Consider the following 15,601-nt stretch of genomic DNA (forward strand, 5'->3'; position numbering starts at 1 on the left):
CATTCATGCCCACTGAAAAATCTGGATACAAAAAAGATAAGTAAATGTGGTATTTGTAGGCTCTTCTCAGCAAGACTTTCAACTCACCCTTGGGACATCGTCATCACTCTCGTCATCACTCTCGTCATCAGCAATAGGCGGGGGGTGTGCACCAGGCCCTGAGGTGACCAGGTTCTCGTAGCTCAGCTCCACCTTGTAGTGGCATGAGGAGTCACTGTTGTACTCTGTCCCGACAGGGGAGGACAAACAACAAAGCCAGTTCTTACAAACGCTACCAACTGGGACGCACACACATACACAGACCAGACAGTGAGGAGGGTGAGGGTTAGCTGTAGTGGGGTTGACCAAACAGCAAACATCACAGAGGACTGAAATAACACCAGGTTAAGTAAAACAATATATTTTAGGTTAAGTGACCGGATGGGACCAGAACATCAGGCACTGGCACACCAAACCAGGTCAAAGGTTTAAACTAAGACACATGCGTTTGGTGCAGGAAGGGGGAAGGTGATAGGAACATACGTTGCTGGGCAACTGCTACCGCGGCGATCCGACAGGGGGGTCCGTGGGAGCCAGAGTCAGATGCCACACTAGCACCTGCATCATTGTCGCTGTCAGATGCCATGGCGAAGGGGAGGGCCTCAAAGTTAGCACTGATTTCTTCTGCCAGGTCGACACAGAGGTCAGCAGCGTTGCGGTGTGCTTGGCCCTCTGCGTACGCAAAAGCCCGGCAACCGAAGTTGGCACGAATCTTTGTGTTCTAAACAAAATACAAAAAACACACCATTACAAACATAAGCTGCATTCATGGGACTTTTCATCTTGCTTTACATGTCCTGGCATAAATGCCAACCTTCTTCTGAATGTGCACCAGAGGCCACATGCCCCCTGCTACGTCCTCCAGGAAGGGGTTGAGGCGCTGGCCACAGTAGGTGAAGTAGACCCGCCCTTTAGGGGCCTGGCCAGGGGGTGGAGGGGTGCCCTCGGAGCGCTCCCAGCCAATGCCCGCAACATCCCCTATAGGCAGGAAGAGAATTGTCACCATCCAAGATACAAAATCAGATGTTTTACCAATATCTGATAAATATGCAATACACATTGGTTGGCATAAGCAAAAAAGTAAAATGAATGATGGGAAAAATAGGAGGCAGGTGATATTACGAAACTAGATAAAAGGATTGTTTCCTATCTCACCAGGAAGTAGGGCCACGTCCAGCCTCACACTCTTCCACTGCAGCAGACTGGAGCCATTATAGTGCACAGCCCTACCATTACTGAAAGGGTGAAACACAGAGACAGAGACAGGGGTAGGATGAAACAGAAAGGAAAGAAAGAGAGAAAGGTCAGCACTCAGTCAGAGACAGGGCAGCGGGAAACCTCAGAGACTACAGCTGTAAAATCCATATCAACACATACTTATGAAAGAGGCAGGTGCCAACAGGGTTGGTCCACGCTCCGTCTCTCTTCTCTGCTTCTGTGGCAAAGCCGAAAGACGCAATAGGACCACTGTCATCTTCCGAGTCTCCATAGGAGGCAATCTCTATCTCCCAGTAAAAGGAAGGAGCCTACAGGAAAAAGAGGGAGAGACATTTTAAGATTCCAAATTAGTCAGCCTGCTTCACAAGCACGCAAAACTGAATTTTCATTCATATAAAACCCAGTGCCATTCCCAAGACATCCAGTAAGTATAGCGGTGCCCACCTGAACAGGTACAGGTGAGGTGGCATAGATGAAGGTTCCCCTGGGCAGGCCTCCTCCAGCACTGGGGTCGGCCAGGAAGGTGACGGAGGTGAGACGGGATGAGAACATGCAGGCACGCACAGGAGGGTACACCCTGGATGGACACCATGTAATCTCCTTGGGCTAGGGAAAGATATGGAGTGGAGCAGAGAGAGTTAGGAGACAGGCCCTACAAATCTAAATCGGAATTCCTTCATCTCTCAAAAATTCCTAATATGGTTTAATGTCCATTATTAAATCAGTAGATCTCAGTAGATCAATAGTAGAGATGGTACAGCGACACCCACCTGGCGCCTGTCTGTCTGGAGGGGAGGGGGTGGTGGGCGAGCGCAGTCTCGGTACAGCATCCTCACTCGCTCACACTGTGCCTCAACCATGCCGAGACGCTCCCCTGCACGACACAGAAGCACAGTTACACACACAGCAGCCATACAGAGCAATACTTCCTTCCACACAATCACAGTAAAGTCATGGTGCATTGCAAAAGTTGTGTGTCGTCATTGAGCACTATGCTACTGGGGAGAGTGGGCGGTCACTCACCAGGACTGCACTCCTGGGCCACTAGGTTGAGCACCTCCACAGCAGCAGGACAATGCTGAATGAACTCCTCACAGAAGGAGCTGTCCTCCAGGAGTTGGGCCATTACCAGACATGCCCTGGAACACACACATTTAAACCCCAATATTAACTAAGCAAAACAAATATATGACATACAGGTGCAGAGTAGGGCTGTTGAGGTGACCGTATTACCGCCACACCGGCAGTCATGAGTAATGACCGCAGTAAAATTCCACGTGACCGTTGAGTCACGGTAATCTCCTCTTATGCACTCAGGACATGCGTTGTTAGTAGCCTACCCAACTTGCAAACGACCATCAGGTCGCTAATGGCCTGGTACTCCCCTGACCATCATTTTGGATGTTGTTTCAATGCCTAACAACTAAATTGATAGTGCTTTTTAAGTTGATGATTACTTCAAAAACCCAATTAGCATAATATGCATACGCATAGGCCAATCTTTAATTCAATTCAGGGGGGTTTTCGGGCTAGGACACACATATATATACAGCTCTGGAAAAAATTAAGAGACCACTGAAAAATTATCAGTTTCTCTGGTTTTACTATTTATAGGTATGTGTGTTTAAAAAAAAAATATTCTACAAACTACTGACAACATTTCTCCCAAATTCCAAATATGACAGGGTCTTGATCTGGTGGTCCTCCATCCACACCTTGATTGACCTGGCTGTGTGGCATGGCGCATTGTCCTGCTGGAAAAACCAATCCTCAGAGTTGGGGAACAATGTCAGAGCAAAAGGAAGCAAGTTTTCTTCCAGGACAACCTTGTACGTGGCTTGATTCAAATCTGCCGGATTCCAGCCTTGCTGAAGCACCCCCAGATCATCACGATCCTCCACCAAATTTCACAGTGGGTGCGAGACACTGTGGCTTGTAGGCCTCTCCAGGTCTCCGGCTAACCGTTAGACGACCAGGTGTTGGGCAAAGCTGAAAATTGTACTCATTAGAGAAGATGACCTTACTCCAGTCCTCTACGGTCCAATCCTTATGGTCTTTTGCAAACCTCAGCCTAGCTTCTCATTGATGAAGGGCTTTTTTCTAGCTTTGCACGACTTCAGCCCTGCCCCTAGGAGCCTGTTTCGAACCGTCCTCGCCATGCACTTCACTCCAGCTGCCGTTTGCCATTCTTTTTGTAGGTCACTTGATGTCATCCTACGGTTGTTGAGTGACATTCGAATGTTCCATAGTTATTTTTTGATTAATATTACTTTTGAGGTACTATTAGCACTGTTTCTGCCATCCAGCTGGTCCTATTGCAAGAGGATAGTGATGACCACAGCAGTGGTTTTTATACTTTTCCTCGTTAAATAAGATTTGGTTCAGGTGATCACCTAATCAGTACTTAATTCAGTAGAATGAGGTGTGCCTGTGTTGGAATTAAACAGACACTGGAATGGAAGTCATACATGTAGAGATGCTGATTTAAGAAATATTTGCAGTGGTCTCTTAATTTTTTCCAGAGCTGTATATATATATACAGTGGGGAGAACAAGTATTTGAACACTGCCGATTTTGCAGGTTTTCCTACTTACAAAGCATGTAGAGGTCTGTAATTTTTATCATAGGTACACTTCAACTGTGAGAGAAAATCCAGAAAATCACATTATGATTTTTAAGTCATTAATTTGCATTTTATTGCATGACATAAGTATTTGATCACCTACCAACCATGCTTTGTAAGTAGGAAAACCTGCAAAATCGGCAGTGTATCAAATACTTGTTCTCCCCACTGTGTATGTATGTATGTACAGTGGGGAGAACAAGTATTTGATACACTGCCGATTTTGCAGGTTTTCCTACTTACAAAGCATGTAGAGGTCTGTCATTTTTATCATAGGTACACTTCAACTGTGAGAGACGGAATCTAAAACAAAAATCTAGAAAATCACATTGTATGATTTTTAAGTAATTAATTTGCATTTTATTGCATGACATAAGTATTTGATCACCTACCAACCAGTAAGAATTCCGGCTCTCACAGACCTGTTAGTTTTTCTTTAAGAAGCCCTCCTGTTCTCCACTCATTACCTGTATTAACTGCACCTGTTTGAACTCGTTACCTGTATAAAAGACACCTGTCCACACACTCAATCAAACAGACTCCAACCTCTCCACAATGGCCAAGACCAGAAAGCTGTGTAAGGACATCAGGGATAAATGTGTAGACCTGCACAAGGCTGGGATGGGCTACAGGACAATAGGCAAGCAGCTTGGTGAGAAGGCAACAACTGTTGGCGCAATTATTAGAAAATGGAAGAAGTTCAAGATGACGGTCAATCACCCTCGGTCTGGGGCTCCATGCAAGATCTCACCTCGTGGGGCATCAATGATCATGAGGAAGGTGAGGGATCAGCCCAGAACTACACGGCAGGACCTGGTCAATGACCTGAAGAGAGCTGGGACCACAGTCTCAAAGAAAACCATTAGTAACACACTACGCCGTCATGGATTAAAATCCTGCAGCGCACGCAAGGTCCCCCTGCTCAAGCCAGCGCATGTCCAGGCCTGTCTGAAGTTTGCCAATGACCATCTGGATGATCCAGAGGAGGAATGGGAGAAGGTCATGTGGTCTGATGAGACAAAAATAGAGCTTTTTGGTCTAAACTCCACTCGCCGTGTTTGGAGGAAGAAGAAGGATGAGTACAACCCCAAGAACACCATCCCAACCGTGAAGCATGGAGGTGGAAACATCATTCTTTGGGGATTCTTTTCTGCAAAGGGGACAGGATGACTGCACCGTATTGAGGGGAGGATGGATGGGGCCATGTATCGCGAGATCTTGGCCAACAACCTCCTTCCCTCAGTAAGAGCATTGAAGATGGGTCGTGGCTGGGTCTTCCAGCATGACAACGACCAGAAACACACAGCCAGGGCAACTAAGGAGTGGCTCCGTAAGAAGCATCTCAAGGTCCTGGAGTGGCCTAGCCAGTCTCCAGACCTGAACCCAATAGAACATCTTTGGAGGGAGCTGAAAGTCCGTATTGCCCAGCGACAGCCCCGAAACCTGAAGGATCTGGAGAAGGTCTGTATGGAGGAGTGGGCCAAAATCCCTGCTGAAGTGTGTGCAAACCTGGTCAAGACCTACAGGAAACATATGATCTCTGTAATTGCAAACAAAGGTTTCTGTACCAAATATTAACTTCTGTTTTTCTGATGTATCAAATACTTATGTCATGCAATAAAATGCAAATTAATGACTTAAAAATCATACAATGTGATTTTCTGGATTTTTGTTTTAGATTCCGTCTCTCACAGTTGAAGTGTACCGATGATAAAAATTACAGACGTCTACATGCTTTGTAAGTAGGAAAACCTGCAAAATCGGCAGTGTATCAAATACTTGTTCTCCCCACTGTGTGTGTATATATATATATATATATCTCAAGGAAATCAAAAAAAAAGAATGATTTAAGATAGTAATCGCCTTTGAGTGTGGACTGTATTATTATGCATACTGGATGGACTTTATGCTACGCTCCAAAATGTTCTATCCATAAGTCTGGGAGAGAACATATAGGCCTAGGCGATGCTGTTGGTTCATTGATTGTGCAGGGCGGCTTACAGAGTTGGCCTACAATTATAGTGAATTTGTATTTGAATAGCCATGTAATAAGGCATTTTTTATATTTTCATAATTAATAGGCTGACACATAATGTTTAGCTACAGAATCTCACCACCGTGCATTTCCATCTCCACCCCTCACTCCTTCATTCCTTTCTCGAGCATGCAGAGAGAGGGGCTGTCAACAGTAATGAAATATGTTTCATTGTGAAAACATGTTACTATCGATGTTCCCAAACAGATTTCACTTGGTTTCCCAAATTAAGCACTGGGTAGCTGCAGGAACAGGGTTGGAGAGCCCATGGCATACAGAGTTTGGGTGGAATATCACCTGTCGTGCAGAGAGAGGCTGCATGCTCCTCAAACAGTGGTTGATGCATGGAGTGAAATAATCGGAGTAGCCTATGATGGAGTAGCCGGCATGGTATAAAAACAACCAGGCGGGAAAGAGGCCTCCATTCGCTATTGGAGTGCATACAGATGACATGTCTTTTTTCCCAAGTTCCTGCCCATTTGATAAAGGGCCATTCTAAATCTAAACTGATTTGACATATTAGTAAAGACAATAATAAATTGAGAATAGTCTGATGGGTGAAAATATGATCACTTGATGAGAGAACAGCATGTGCAGCCTGAGACATTCTAAGGTTTGTATCATTCACAACTAAAGTTGACAAATAACTCTAGATCTAGTGCACAGGACCTGTTTCAAATTATAACTTTTACGCTCAACATAGCCACTTCAAATGCGCACTCGCTCCGGAATGGGAAAAATATCCTTTATGTTCAATTATATTGTTCTTACTATAAAATAATATAATATTAAATAATGGCACAGGACTTATAGGCATATCTTGTCTACTAAATGAACAAGCATACAGCATGGTGCAAAGTCAGAGAACATACAGTTATATTCTGTTCTTTCTTCATATCATAATGTTTCTTTAGATCTACCTAAAATAAATAATGGATTTATTGCGATGGTGTATATTAAATTGATTTATTATACTTTTTTAAATGAAGATGTTCCAAAGGTGCCATCAGCGGCTTGTATGCTGCTTGTATGCGTGGAGGCCTGGAGATGCTAAATGTGTTTATATGTTAATTGCCGGTCAATTAGCTTGAGACAGGCACTTAAAATGTCATGACCGCCACAGCCCTAGTGCAGAGACACACTTGTCGGAGCAGCAAAAAGTTTTGACCAAGATAATGTCCTCAGTAGTGATTTACCTGGTCCTGATTTCAGCCAGCAGGCGGACAGCGGCCATGACAGGACTGGAGCCATCTCCTGAGGCGGGGAGGGAGGTGTGGATGGACAGACTGCCCTCCTGTGGCAGAAGCATGGACTGTACTGCCTGCACCACCTTCTCTGTGATGGACAGCTTGTAGAGGGGCAGCGCCTGGGAGAGAGAGGGGAAGGGGTGAGGGACAAGGATGAGAAGAGAATATAAAATGAGTCTACTTGCGAACATTAAAGCACTTTCATCATTTTCAGTCAAGTTACATGTGTGTCTGACTTCTCTAACCCTCCCTGCTCTTACCTCAGAGCGGGGAGTGCAAAGGCGGGAGATGGGCACCGTCAGGATGTCTGAGGCCTTGCAGGCCTTCCTAAACTCGCAGGAAGGGAACTTCACCGTGGCAATGCCCTCCTGCTCGTTGATGGACATGACCACACCCACGCTGCCCAGCACTCCTTTACCCACCACCTGAGGGAACAGAGGGACCATGATGAGAAACATGCACTGGCAGACCATTCACTGCTATTAGTCTTTCTGCCCACAGCACTGTTGGCCTGGTATAGTGTTGCAGGTACCCAGCATGTTAATTTCACCACAGAGCCAGGTACAACATGTGTTGCTAAGTCATCTAATGGATCTATCAACTTGTGCTCCTCTCCTAACCCACCTGGACCTCTGAGCCAATCTTGATGGTCTCCTTGAAGCCTCCAAGGGCGCAGAGTGCCGCCACAGCCTGCCTGCCGATGGCCTGGAGTTTAGCCAGCTTCCTGCCGCTGCTGCATCCGTTCTCCAGGATGCTCTCGGCATACTTCCCCAGCTGAGGGATGAACATCAGTGCTCTGGACAGCACCTGGCACAGTCATCAGTAGCGTTAAGTCCATGTGTTATCACTATGATCTTCATATACAGTATATTCTTAGAATTACATGGCTCTAGCATCTGCAAGTAGACCTTAGAATGGCTGCAGCGGCCTCTAAAACCCATGCATTCTGATGGTGCTTTACCTTCTCTGCAGTGCTGGTCCAGATCTGGGCGGTGTTGGACTCGGGTGCTGTGAGCAGGCTGTGCAGCAGGGCGATGACCTCAGCAGCCATACTGTTGGCCACATGGCCACTGATGAAGGGCCTGATCGGGTCGGACCTGAACAGTGGAGGGAAAGAGAGGAGACCGGTTAGAACCACTCTCCCCTCTGGTTAACTAGAACTAGTGCAGCAGATTCAGCGCAGATTCAATTCCACTGGTATTACTGTTATGAAAAATGCATAATCTAATGCTTGCACAGCTTGAGTGTCAGACTGACCTGGCCAGTTCAGAGTTCCTGTCCCGACACACAGCGGTCTGAGCGGTCTTCTTCTTGTCCCCCGTGGTGACTCCTCCAGCAGCCTCCTGGACCAGAGCCTCCACAGGCGGGCCCACGCTCACTATCAGCCCAGATTGGGCCCACTTACTGGCCTTCCTCAGGGCAGCCACAGCCTCCTCTGTGATCACCTCACAGCTACCACTCTGGTGAGGTGAATGAGAGGGACAAATGGGGAAGGGTCAGCCAGGATTAATGGTATGATTCATGAACATATGCCTTGACTAGGTTTAATTATTCACTATTCTTCTTTGACTTGGTGACACCCCAATGACATTTGCAGCCACATGAGAACATTAAACAGGCCTGACCTTGGTCATGTCTCTATCCATCTTCACCACCTTCTCCATGTTGGCTCCAGTTCCAAGGCGAAACGGCCGGCCTTCTGAGCTGCTGCAGGCCACCAGGGAGGAAAAGCATAGGTGTCAGAGAAACTGCATGGACGGTTTGGCACACATTAAGTTAAAGGTGTCAGGAGGTATTACGATGAGTACCTGAGCAGAGGCTGTAGCACCTCGTGAGAGGACTGGTCCTCCCTCTTGTGGATAAGGATGGACAGTTTGCCATCCACAGCCTCGCCCTCCTCCCCAGCGTCCTTATCTGATTTCAGGGTTCCCTTGGGGCTGGAGCGGCTCAGGCTGGTGTCTGGCTCTGAGGAGCTGGGGGACAGCAGGGTCTGGCAGCCTGGTGGGGGACACAGTGTTAGAGACAGCAGTCTAACAGAGGCCAGATATCTCATGACCAACATGTCGAGACCAAAGGTTCCTACAGTGCCTTGCAAAGGTATTCATCCCCCTTGGCGTTTTTCCTATTTTGTTGCATTACAACCTGTAATTTAAATTGATTTTTATTTGGATTTCATGTAATGGACATACACAAAATAGTCCAAATTGGTGAAGTGAAATGAAAAAAATAACTTGTTTCAAAAAATTCGAAAAAAATAAATAACGGAAAAGTGGTGCGTGCATATGTATTCACCCCCTTTGCTATGAAGCCCCTAAATAAGATATGGTGCAACCAATTACCTTCAGATGTCACATAATTAGTTAAATAAAGTCCACCTGTGTACAATCTAAGTCACACATGATCTGTCACATGATCTCAGTATATATACACACACCTGTTCTGAAAGGCCCCAGAGTCTGCAACATCACTAAACAAGGTGCACCACCAAGCAAGCGGCACCATGAAGACCAAGGAGCTCTCCAAACAGGTCGGGGACAAAGTAGGGTTGGGTTATAAAAAAATATCAGAAACTTTTAACATCCCACGGAGCACCATTAAATCCAATATTAAAAAATTGAAAGAATATGGCACCACAACAAACTTGCCAAAAGAGGGCCGCCCACCAAAACTCACAGACCAGGCAAGGAGGGCATTAATCAGAGAGGCAACAAAGATACCAAAGATAACCCTGAAGGAGCTGCAAAGCTCCACAGCGGAGATTGGAATATCTGTCCATAGGACCACTTTAAGCCGTACACTCCACAGAGCTGGGCTTTACGGAAGAGCTGCCAGAAAAAAGCCATTGCTTAAAGAAAAAAATAAGCAAACAACTTTGGTGTTCGCCAAAAGGCATGTGGGAGACTCCGCAAACATATGGAAGAAGGTACTCTGGTCAGATGAGACTAAAATTGAGCTTTTTGGCCATCAAGGGAAACGCTATGTCTGGTGCAAACCCAACACCTCTCATCACCCCGAGAACACCATCCCCACAGTGAAGCATGGTGGTGGCAGCATCATGCTATGGGGATGTTTTTCATTGGCAGGGACTGGGAAACTGGTCAGAATTGAAGGAATGATGGATGGCGCTAAATACAGGGAAATTCTTGAGGGAAACCTGTTTCAGTCCTCCAGAGATTTGAGACTGGGACGGAGGTTCACCTTCCAGCAGGACAATGACCCTAAGCATTCTGCTAAAGCAACACTTGAGTGGTTTAAGGGGAAACATTTAAATGTCTTGGAATGGCCTAGTCAAAGCCCAGACCTCAATCCAATTGAGAATCTGTGGTATGACTTAAAGATTGCTGTACACCAGCGGAACCCATCCAACTTGAAGGAGCTGGAGCAGTTTTGCCTTGAAGAATGGGCAAAAATCCCAGTGGTTAGATGTGCCAAACTTATAGAGACATACCGCAAGAGACTTGCAGCTGTAATTGCTGCAAAAGGTGGCTCTATAAAGTATTGACTTTGGGGGGGTGAATAGTTATGCACGCTCAAGTTCTGTTTTTTGTTTCACAATAAAAAATATTTTGCATCTTCAAAGCCTACGCATGTTGTGTAAATCAAAAGATACAAACCCCCCAAAAAATCAATTTTAATTCCAGGTTGTAAGGCAACAAAATAGGAAAAAGGCCAAGGGGGGTGAATACTTTCGCAAGCCACTGTACCTGGTACTACGTAGTCAGCCAGCTTGGCCAGCAGCAGGGCAGCGATTCGCGAGGCGGGGTCGGTGGCGTCCTGCTGCTCAGCATCCAGGGTGTTGATGGAGTAGCTCCAGGAGGGCAGCGCCACGTTGCCACAGTCCTCCACACTCATCAGGGGTAGGGCAGCACGGCACAGCTGCAGGATGATCAGCACCAGCTTGGGAGACGGCCGCTGGTCCAGCAGCAGGGACAGGAGCTTGGACACACAGGCTGGCTGGCTCAGGATGGCCTTCCCTATGTGGCTCCTGGGGGAACACCAGACAATCATAGATAATTAGAAGGCGACAACAGTCATTTAACAAACACAGAACACAAGAGGACTGATGTTGATCTGTATTTGACCTGTTGTTTGGTAGTGGTTACCTGGATAGGTCGTTGAGCAGGCTGAGGACGTCCTGCAGAGCATCGTTCCCTGCTGCCTGGTTCCCACAGCACTCTGTGGCTCTGACCAGGTGGTTGGTCAGCAGGCTGGACACCTGCCGGGCCAGACCTGAGTGCACCGCATCTGTTGAACCACCTTAAGAGAGGGGGAGAGGGATTTCTGTAGTAGTTAGAATTACCACACACTATACTCTCTGTAGAAAACACTGATGTGAGGTTGCATCCTAAAGTCTGATTATCTATATTCAAAAGGTCTTCAAAATAGCCATCTTTCCTCTGGTTTCTGAATTATTTGCCTAACTCAACTTTTGCCAAGCTTGCCTAACTTTTACCTCCAACTATTCTTCTGCGTTTTGTCCTCACTTTGTTAGTAGACCCTGAAGACATGAAGACAGCCTTTCAAAACCTTCCTCTTTAGCTACAGTTGAAGTCGGAAGTTTACATACACCTTTTCAACCCAAATACATTTCAACTCAGTTTTTCACAATTCCTGACATTTAATCCTAGTAAATATTCCCTGTCTTAGGTCAGTTAGGATCACCACTTTATTTTAAGAATGTGAAATGTCAGAATAATAGTAGAGAGAATTATTTATTTCAGCTTTTATTTCTTTCATCACATTCCCAGTGGGTCAGAAGTTTACATACACTCAATTAGTATTTGGTGGCATTGCCTTTCAATTGTTTAACTTGGGTGAAACGTTTTGGGTAGCCTTCCACAAGCTTCCCACAATAAGTTGGGTGAATTTTGGCCCATTCCTCCTGACAGAGCTGGTGTAACTGAGTCAGGTTTGTAGGCCTCCTTGCTTGCACATGCTTTTTCAGTTCTGCCCACAAATGTTCTATAGGATTGAGGTCAGGGCTTTGTGATGGCCACTCCAATACCTTGACTTTGTTGTCCTTAAGCCATTTTGCCACAACTTTGGAAGTATGCTTGGGGTCATTGTCCATTTGGAAGACCCATTTGCGACCAAGCTTTAACTTCCTGACTGATGTCTTGAGATGTTGCTTCAATATATCCACATAATTTTCCTTCCTCATGATGCCATCTATTTTGTGAAGTGCACCAGTCCCTCCTGCCGCAAAGCACCCCCACAGCATGATGCTGCCACCCCAGTGCTTCACGGTTGGGATGGTGTTCTTCGGCTTGCAAGCCTCACCATTTTTACTCCAAACATAACAATGTTCATTATGGCCAAACAGTTCCATTTTTGTTTCATCAGACCAGAGGACATTTCTCCAAAAAGTACGATCTTTGTCCCCATGTGCAGTTGCAAACCGTAGTCTGGCTTTTTTATGGCGGTTTTGGAGCAGTGGCTTCTTCCTTGCTGAGCAGCCTTTCAGGTTATGTCGATACAGGACTCGTTTTACTGTGGATATAGATACTTTTGTACCGGTTTCCTCCAGCATCTTCACAAGGTCCTTTGCTGTTGTTCTGAGATTGATTTGCACTTTTCGCAGTACGTTCATCTCTAGGAGACAGAACGCGTCTCCTTCCTGAGCGCTATGACGGCTGCGTGGTCCCATGGTGTTTATACTTGCGTACTATTGTTTGTACAGATGAACGTGGTACCTTCAGGCGTTTAGAAATTGCTCCCAAGGATGACCCAGAGGTCTAAAAAAAAATTCTGAAGTCTTGGCTGATTTCTTTTGATTATCCCATGATGTCAAGCAAAGAGGCACTGACTTTGAAGGTAGGCCTTGAAATACATCCACAGGTACACCTCCAATTGACTCAAATGATGTCAATTAGCCTATCAGAAGCTTCTAAAGCCATTTTCTGGAGATTTCCAAGCTGTTTAAAGGCACAGTCAACTTAGTGTATGTAAACTTCTGACCCACAGAATTCTGATACAGTGAATTATAAGTGAAATAATCTGTCTGTAAACAATTGTTGGAAAGATTACTTGTGTCATGCACAAAGTAGATGTCCTAACCGACTTGCCAAAACTAGTTTGTTAACAAGAAATTTGTGGAGTGGTTGTAAACTTCCGACTTCAACTGTAAAAGGCACAGCGCAGTATCAAGACATTTGAAACGTCTGACTGAAAATTATTCTCATTTTTTTGGGGGGAATAACTTATCTTGCATACCTTCCACCTTCTCCCACTCGATGCAGCGGTTGGCAAGCACCTGGAAGGCAGCCCAGGCCATGGTGGCCACCTTCTGCTTCTTGGTCTGCTTCTCATTGGAGCTGCAGTCCCTCTGGCCACTCAGGCTGCACAGGCGGTCCATCAGCTGGACCAGACCACTGCGCACCAGGCACTGCTCCTCACTCCTACAGGAACACATGGGCAGACGTGTGGGGGTTTAGAGGATGGCAATTCTGGGAAGTCAGGCATTTTTGTGTGCCAGGAGAATGAGGTGAGTCGTTTGTTCCTGATAACAAACAAAGCAGTTATCTAAGAGTATCATGAGGATTTCAGAAGATAGAGAATAATTGTCTTGCCTAGTATAGGGGATGGTGCAGAGCATGCCAATACTGTTAGAACAAGCGATGGGGAAGCGGGCACATAGTGACACTACAGACGTCATGGTCTCCCCAAAGGCCTCCTGCACCTTCTCCACCATTCCCCCACAGGTCAGCTCCTCAATCCTGCACAGAGGACACAGATACACATACATTTATAAAATGTAATTTCTCCTGCATTATACACTAAATACATTTGGATTTGGACAGGGCTCTCAGAATATTTTTAAACGTATGTACAACAACCCCAAATTCATAGTAGTCACTAACAGATTACAATAATCTCCATTTACAGTAGGGCGAGGCACGAAGGTAACAGTCTCTCACCTCCATTTATTATAGCACTAGAACCATTAGCCGAAGCCATTAAGCTGCATCAGTCAATAAAAGGGGTTACTATGGGAGGTTGGGAGAATAAACTACTGCTTTATGCAGACAACATATTACTATTAATGTCAGACCCCCAACTCTCCATATCGCCTTTACTGGACCTAGTAAATGCATTTTCAGAGATATCTATACCGAGGTAATGCCCCTATCAAAACATTGTCTGAGAAATGACTTCCTCAACTGGAGGTTTCAATGGGTCCCTAAAAACTTGAAGTACCTGGGGATCGCTTTAAATCCTGGTCTAGAAAACATGATTTCTGAAAACCTTGACCCAGTATTGAACAAAATTCAACTCCAGTTTAAGAACTGGGATAAGATACAAATCTCATGGCTCTTAAACTGAATTACGTCATCAGCATGTTACCACTGTCCATACCTGTCTGTACCATAGGCAAAATGATTACTCCGTTTATTTGGGCCGGTAAAACGGCCAGGATGAATCTAGCGAGATTACAGGCAAAGACTGAGAAGTGAGGAATAAAGCTCCCTAACATGAAGATATATCAAGAAGCCTTTATAACTGCCCATATAGACTCTCTTTATTGAGAACTCTAATAGGCCAATTTGGGTGGACATGGAAGAATTTAATGCCCCATTTGGAACATCAGATTATATGAGTGAACAAAAGGTGGGACTGCAGAATGTCCCATACAAAAAATATATGGAGTCATATTCGTAAGAGAAAGAAATCTTCACCTTTCTTGACAATCTCTGCTTCATTATGGAATAACCCTAAATTGAAAATAGGAGGGCACATGGTTTCCTGGAAAGATTGGTATAGAAAGGGGATTAAGAACATTGGGTGTCTATATCAACCGTATAGGGAAAAAGACTTGGAGGTAAAATTTGGAGAGGAGGAATGGAACAAAATAGTACAACAGATGCTCCTCCATATGAGACAAGCCCGGTCCAATCTGATTCTAATGCATTCTTTAGAGTCTAAGATGTTGGGGAAGGGTTTTCTGTTTTTTTTGTCTTATTTCTTGTTTGTTTTACAAGAAAAAATATTATGCATCTTCAAAGTGGTAGGTATGTTGTGTAAATCAAATGATACAAACCCCTAAAAAATCAATTTTAATTCCAAGATGTAAGGCAACAAAATAGGAAAAATGCCAAAGGGGGGGGGGGGGGGTGAATACTTTCGCAGACAGGTGTGTGCCTTTCCAAATCATGTCCAATCAATTGAATTTACCACAGGTGGAATCCAATCAAGTTGTAGAAACATCAAGGATAATCAATGTTAACAGGATGCACCGGAGCTCAATTCCGAGTCTCATAGCAAAGGGTCAGAATATGTTTATAAATAAGGTATTTATGGTTATAATTTTTTATACATTTTCAAACTTTATACAAACCGTTTATCACTTTGTAATTATGGGGTATTGTGTGTAGATTGATTAGTAAAATTATTTATTTAATCCAATGAAGAATAAGGCTGTAACGTAACAAAATGGGGAAA

General features: G+C 45.1%; 1 protein-coding gene across 1 annotated transcript in view; it reads right to left on the bottom strand.

Annotated features, from left to right (window-relative positions):
* LOC311141730 (putative E3 ubiquitin-protein ligase HECTD4) overlaps nt 1-15,601 on the bottom strand; it is a 59,610-nt gene that overhangs the window by 20,132 nt on the left and 23,877 nt on the right. Inside the window, exons 32-50 of the mRNA XM_084177161.1 lie at nt 13,732-13,878; nt 13,376-13,560; nt 11,266-11,419; nt 10,867-11,147; nt 8,971-9,160; nt 8,788-8,869; nt 8,420-8,622; nt 8,124-8,259; nt 7,787-7,969; nt 7,423-7,587; nt 7,112-7,281; nt 2,281-2,396; nt 2,028-2,131; nt 1,702-1,863; nt 1,417-1,565; nt 1,195-1,274; nt 854-1,017; nt 523-760; nt 88-224 (exon numbers count right to left, since the gene is read on the bottom strand). Of these exons, the coding sequence (XP_084033287.1) occupies nt 88-224; nt 523-760; nt 854-1,017; nt 1,195-1,274; nt 1,417-1,565; nt 1,702-1,863; nt 2,028-2,131; nt 2,281-2,396; nt 7,112-7,281; nt 7,423-7,587; nt 7,787-7,969; nt 8,124-8,259; nt 8,420-8,622; nt 8,788-8,869; nt 8,971-9,160; nt 10,867-11,147; nt 11,266-11,419; nt 13,376-13,560; nt 13,732-13,878 (3,046 nt within the window). The remainder of the gene's footprint in view (nt 1-87; nt 225-522; nt 761-853; nt 1,018-1,194; nt 1,275-1,416; nt 1,566-1,701; nt 1,864-2,027; nt 2,132-2,280; nt 2,397-7,111; nt 7,282-7,422; nt 7,588-7,786; nt 7,970-8,123; nt 8,260-8,419; nt 8,623-8,787; nt 8,870-8,970; nt 9,161-10,866; nt 11,148-11,265; nt 11,420-13,375; nt 13,561-13,731; nt 13,879-15,601) is intronic.

Source organism: Coregonus lavaretus, assembly GCF_964263955.1.
Source record: "Coregonus lavaretus genome assembly, chromosome: 14".
NCBI lineage: Eukaryota > Metazoa > Chordata > Actinopteri > Salmoniformes > Salmonidae > Coregonus > Coregonus lavaretus.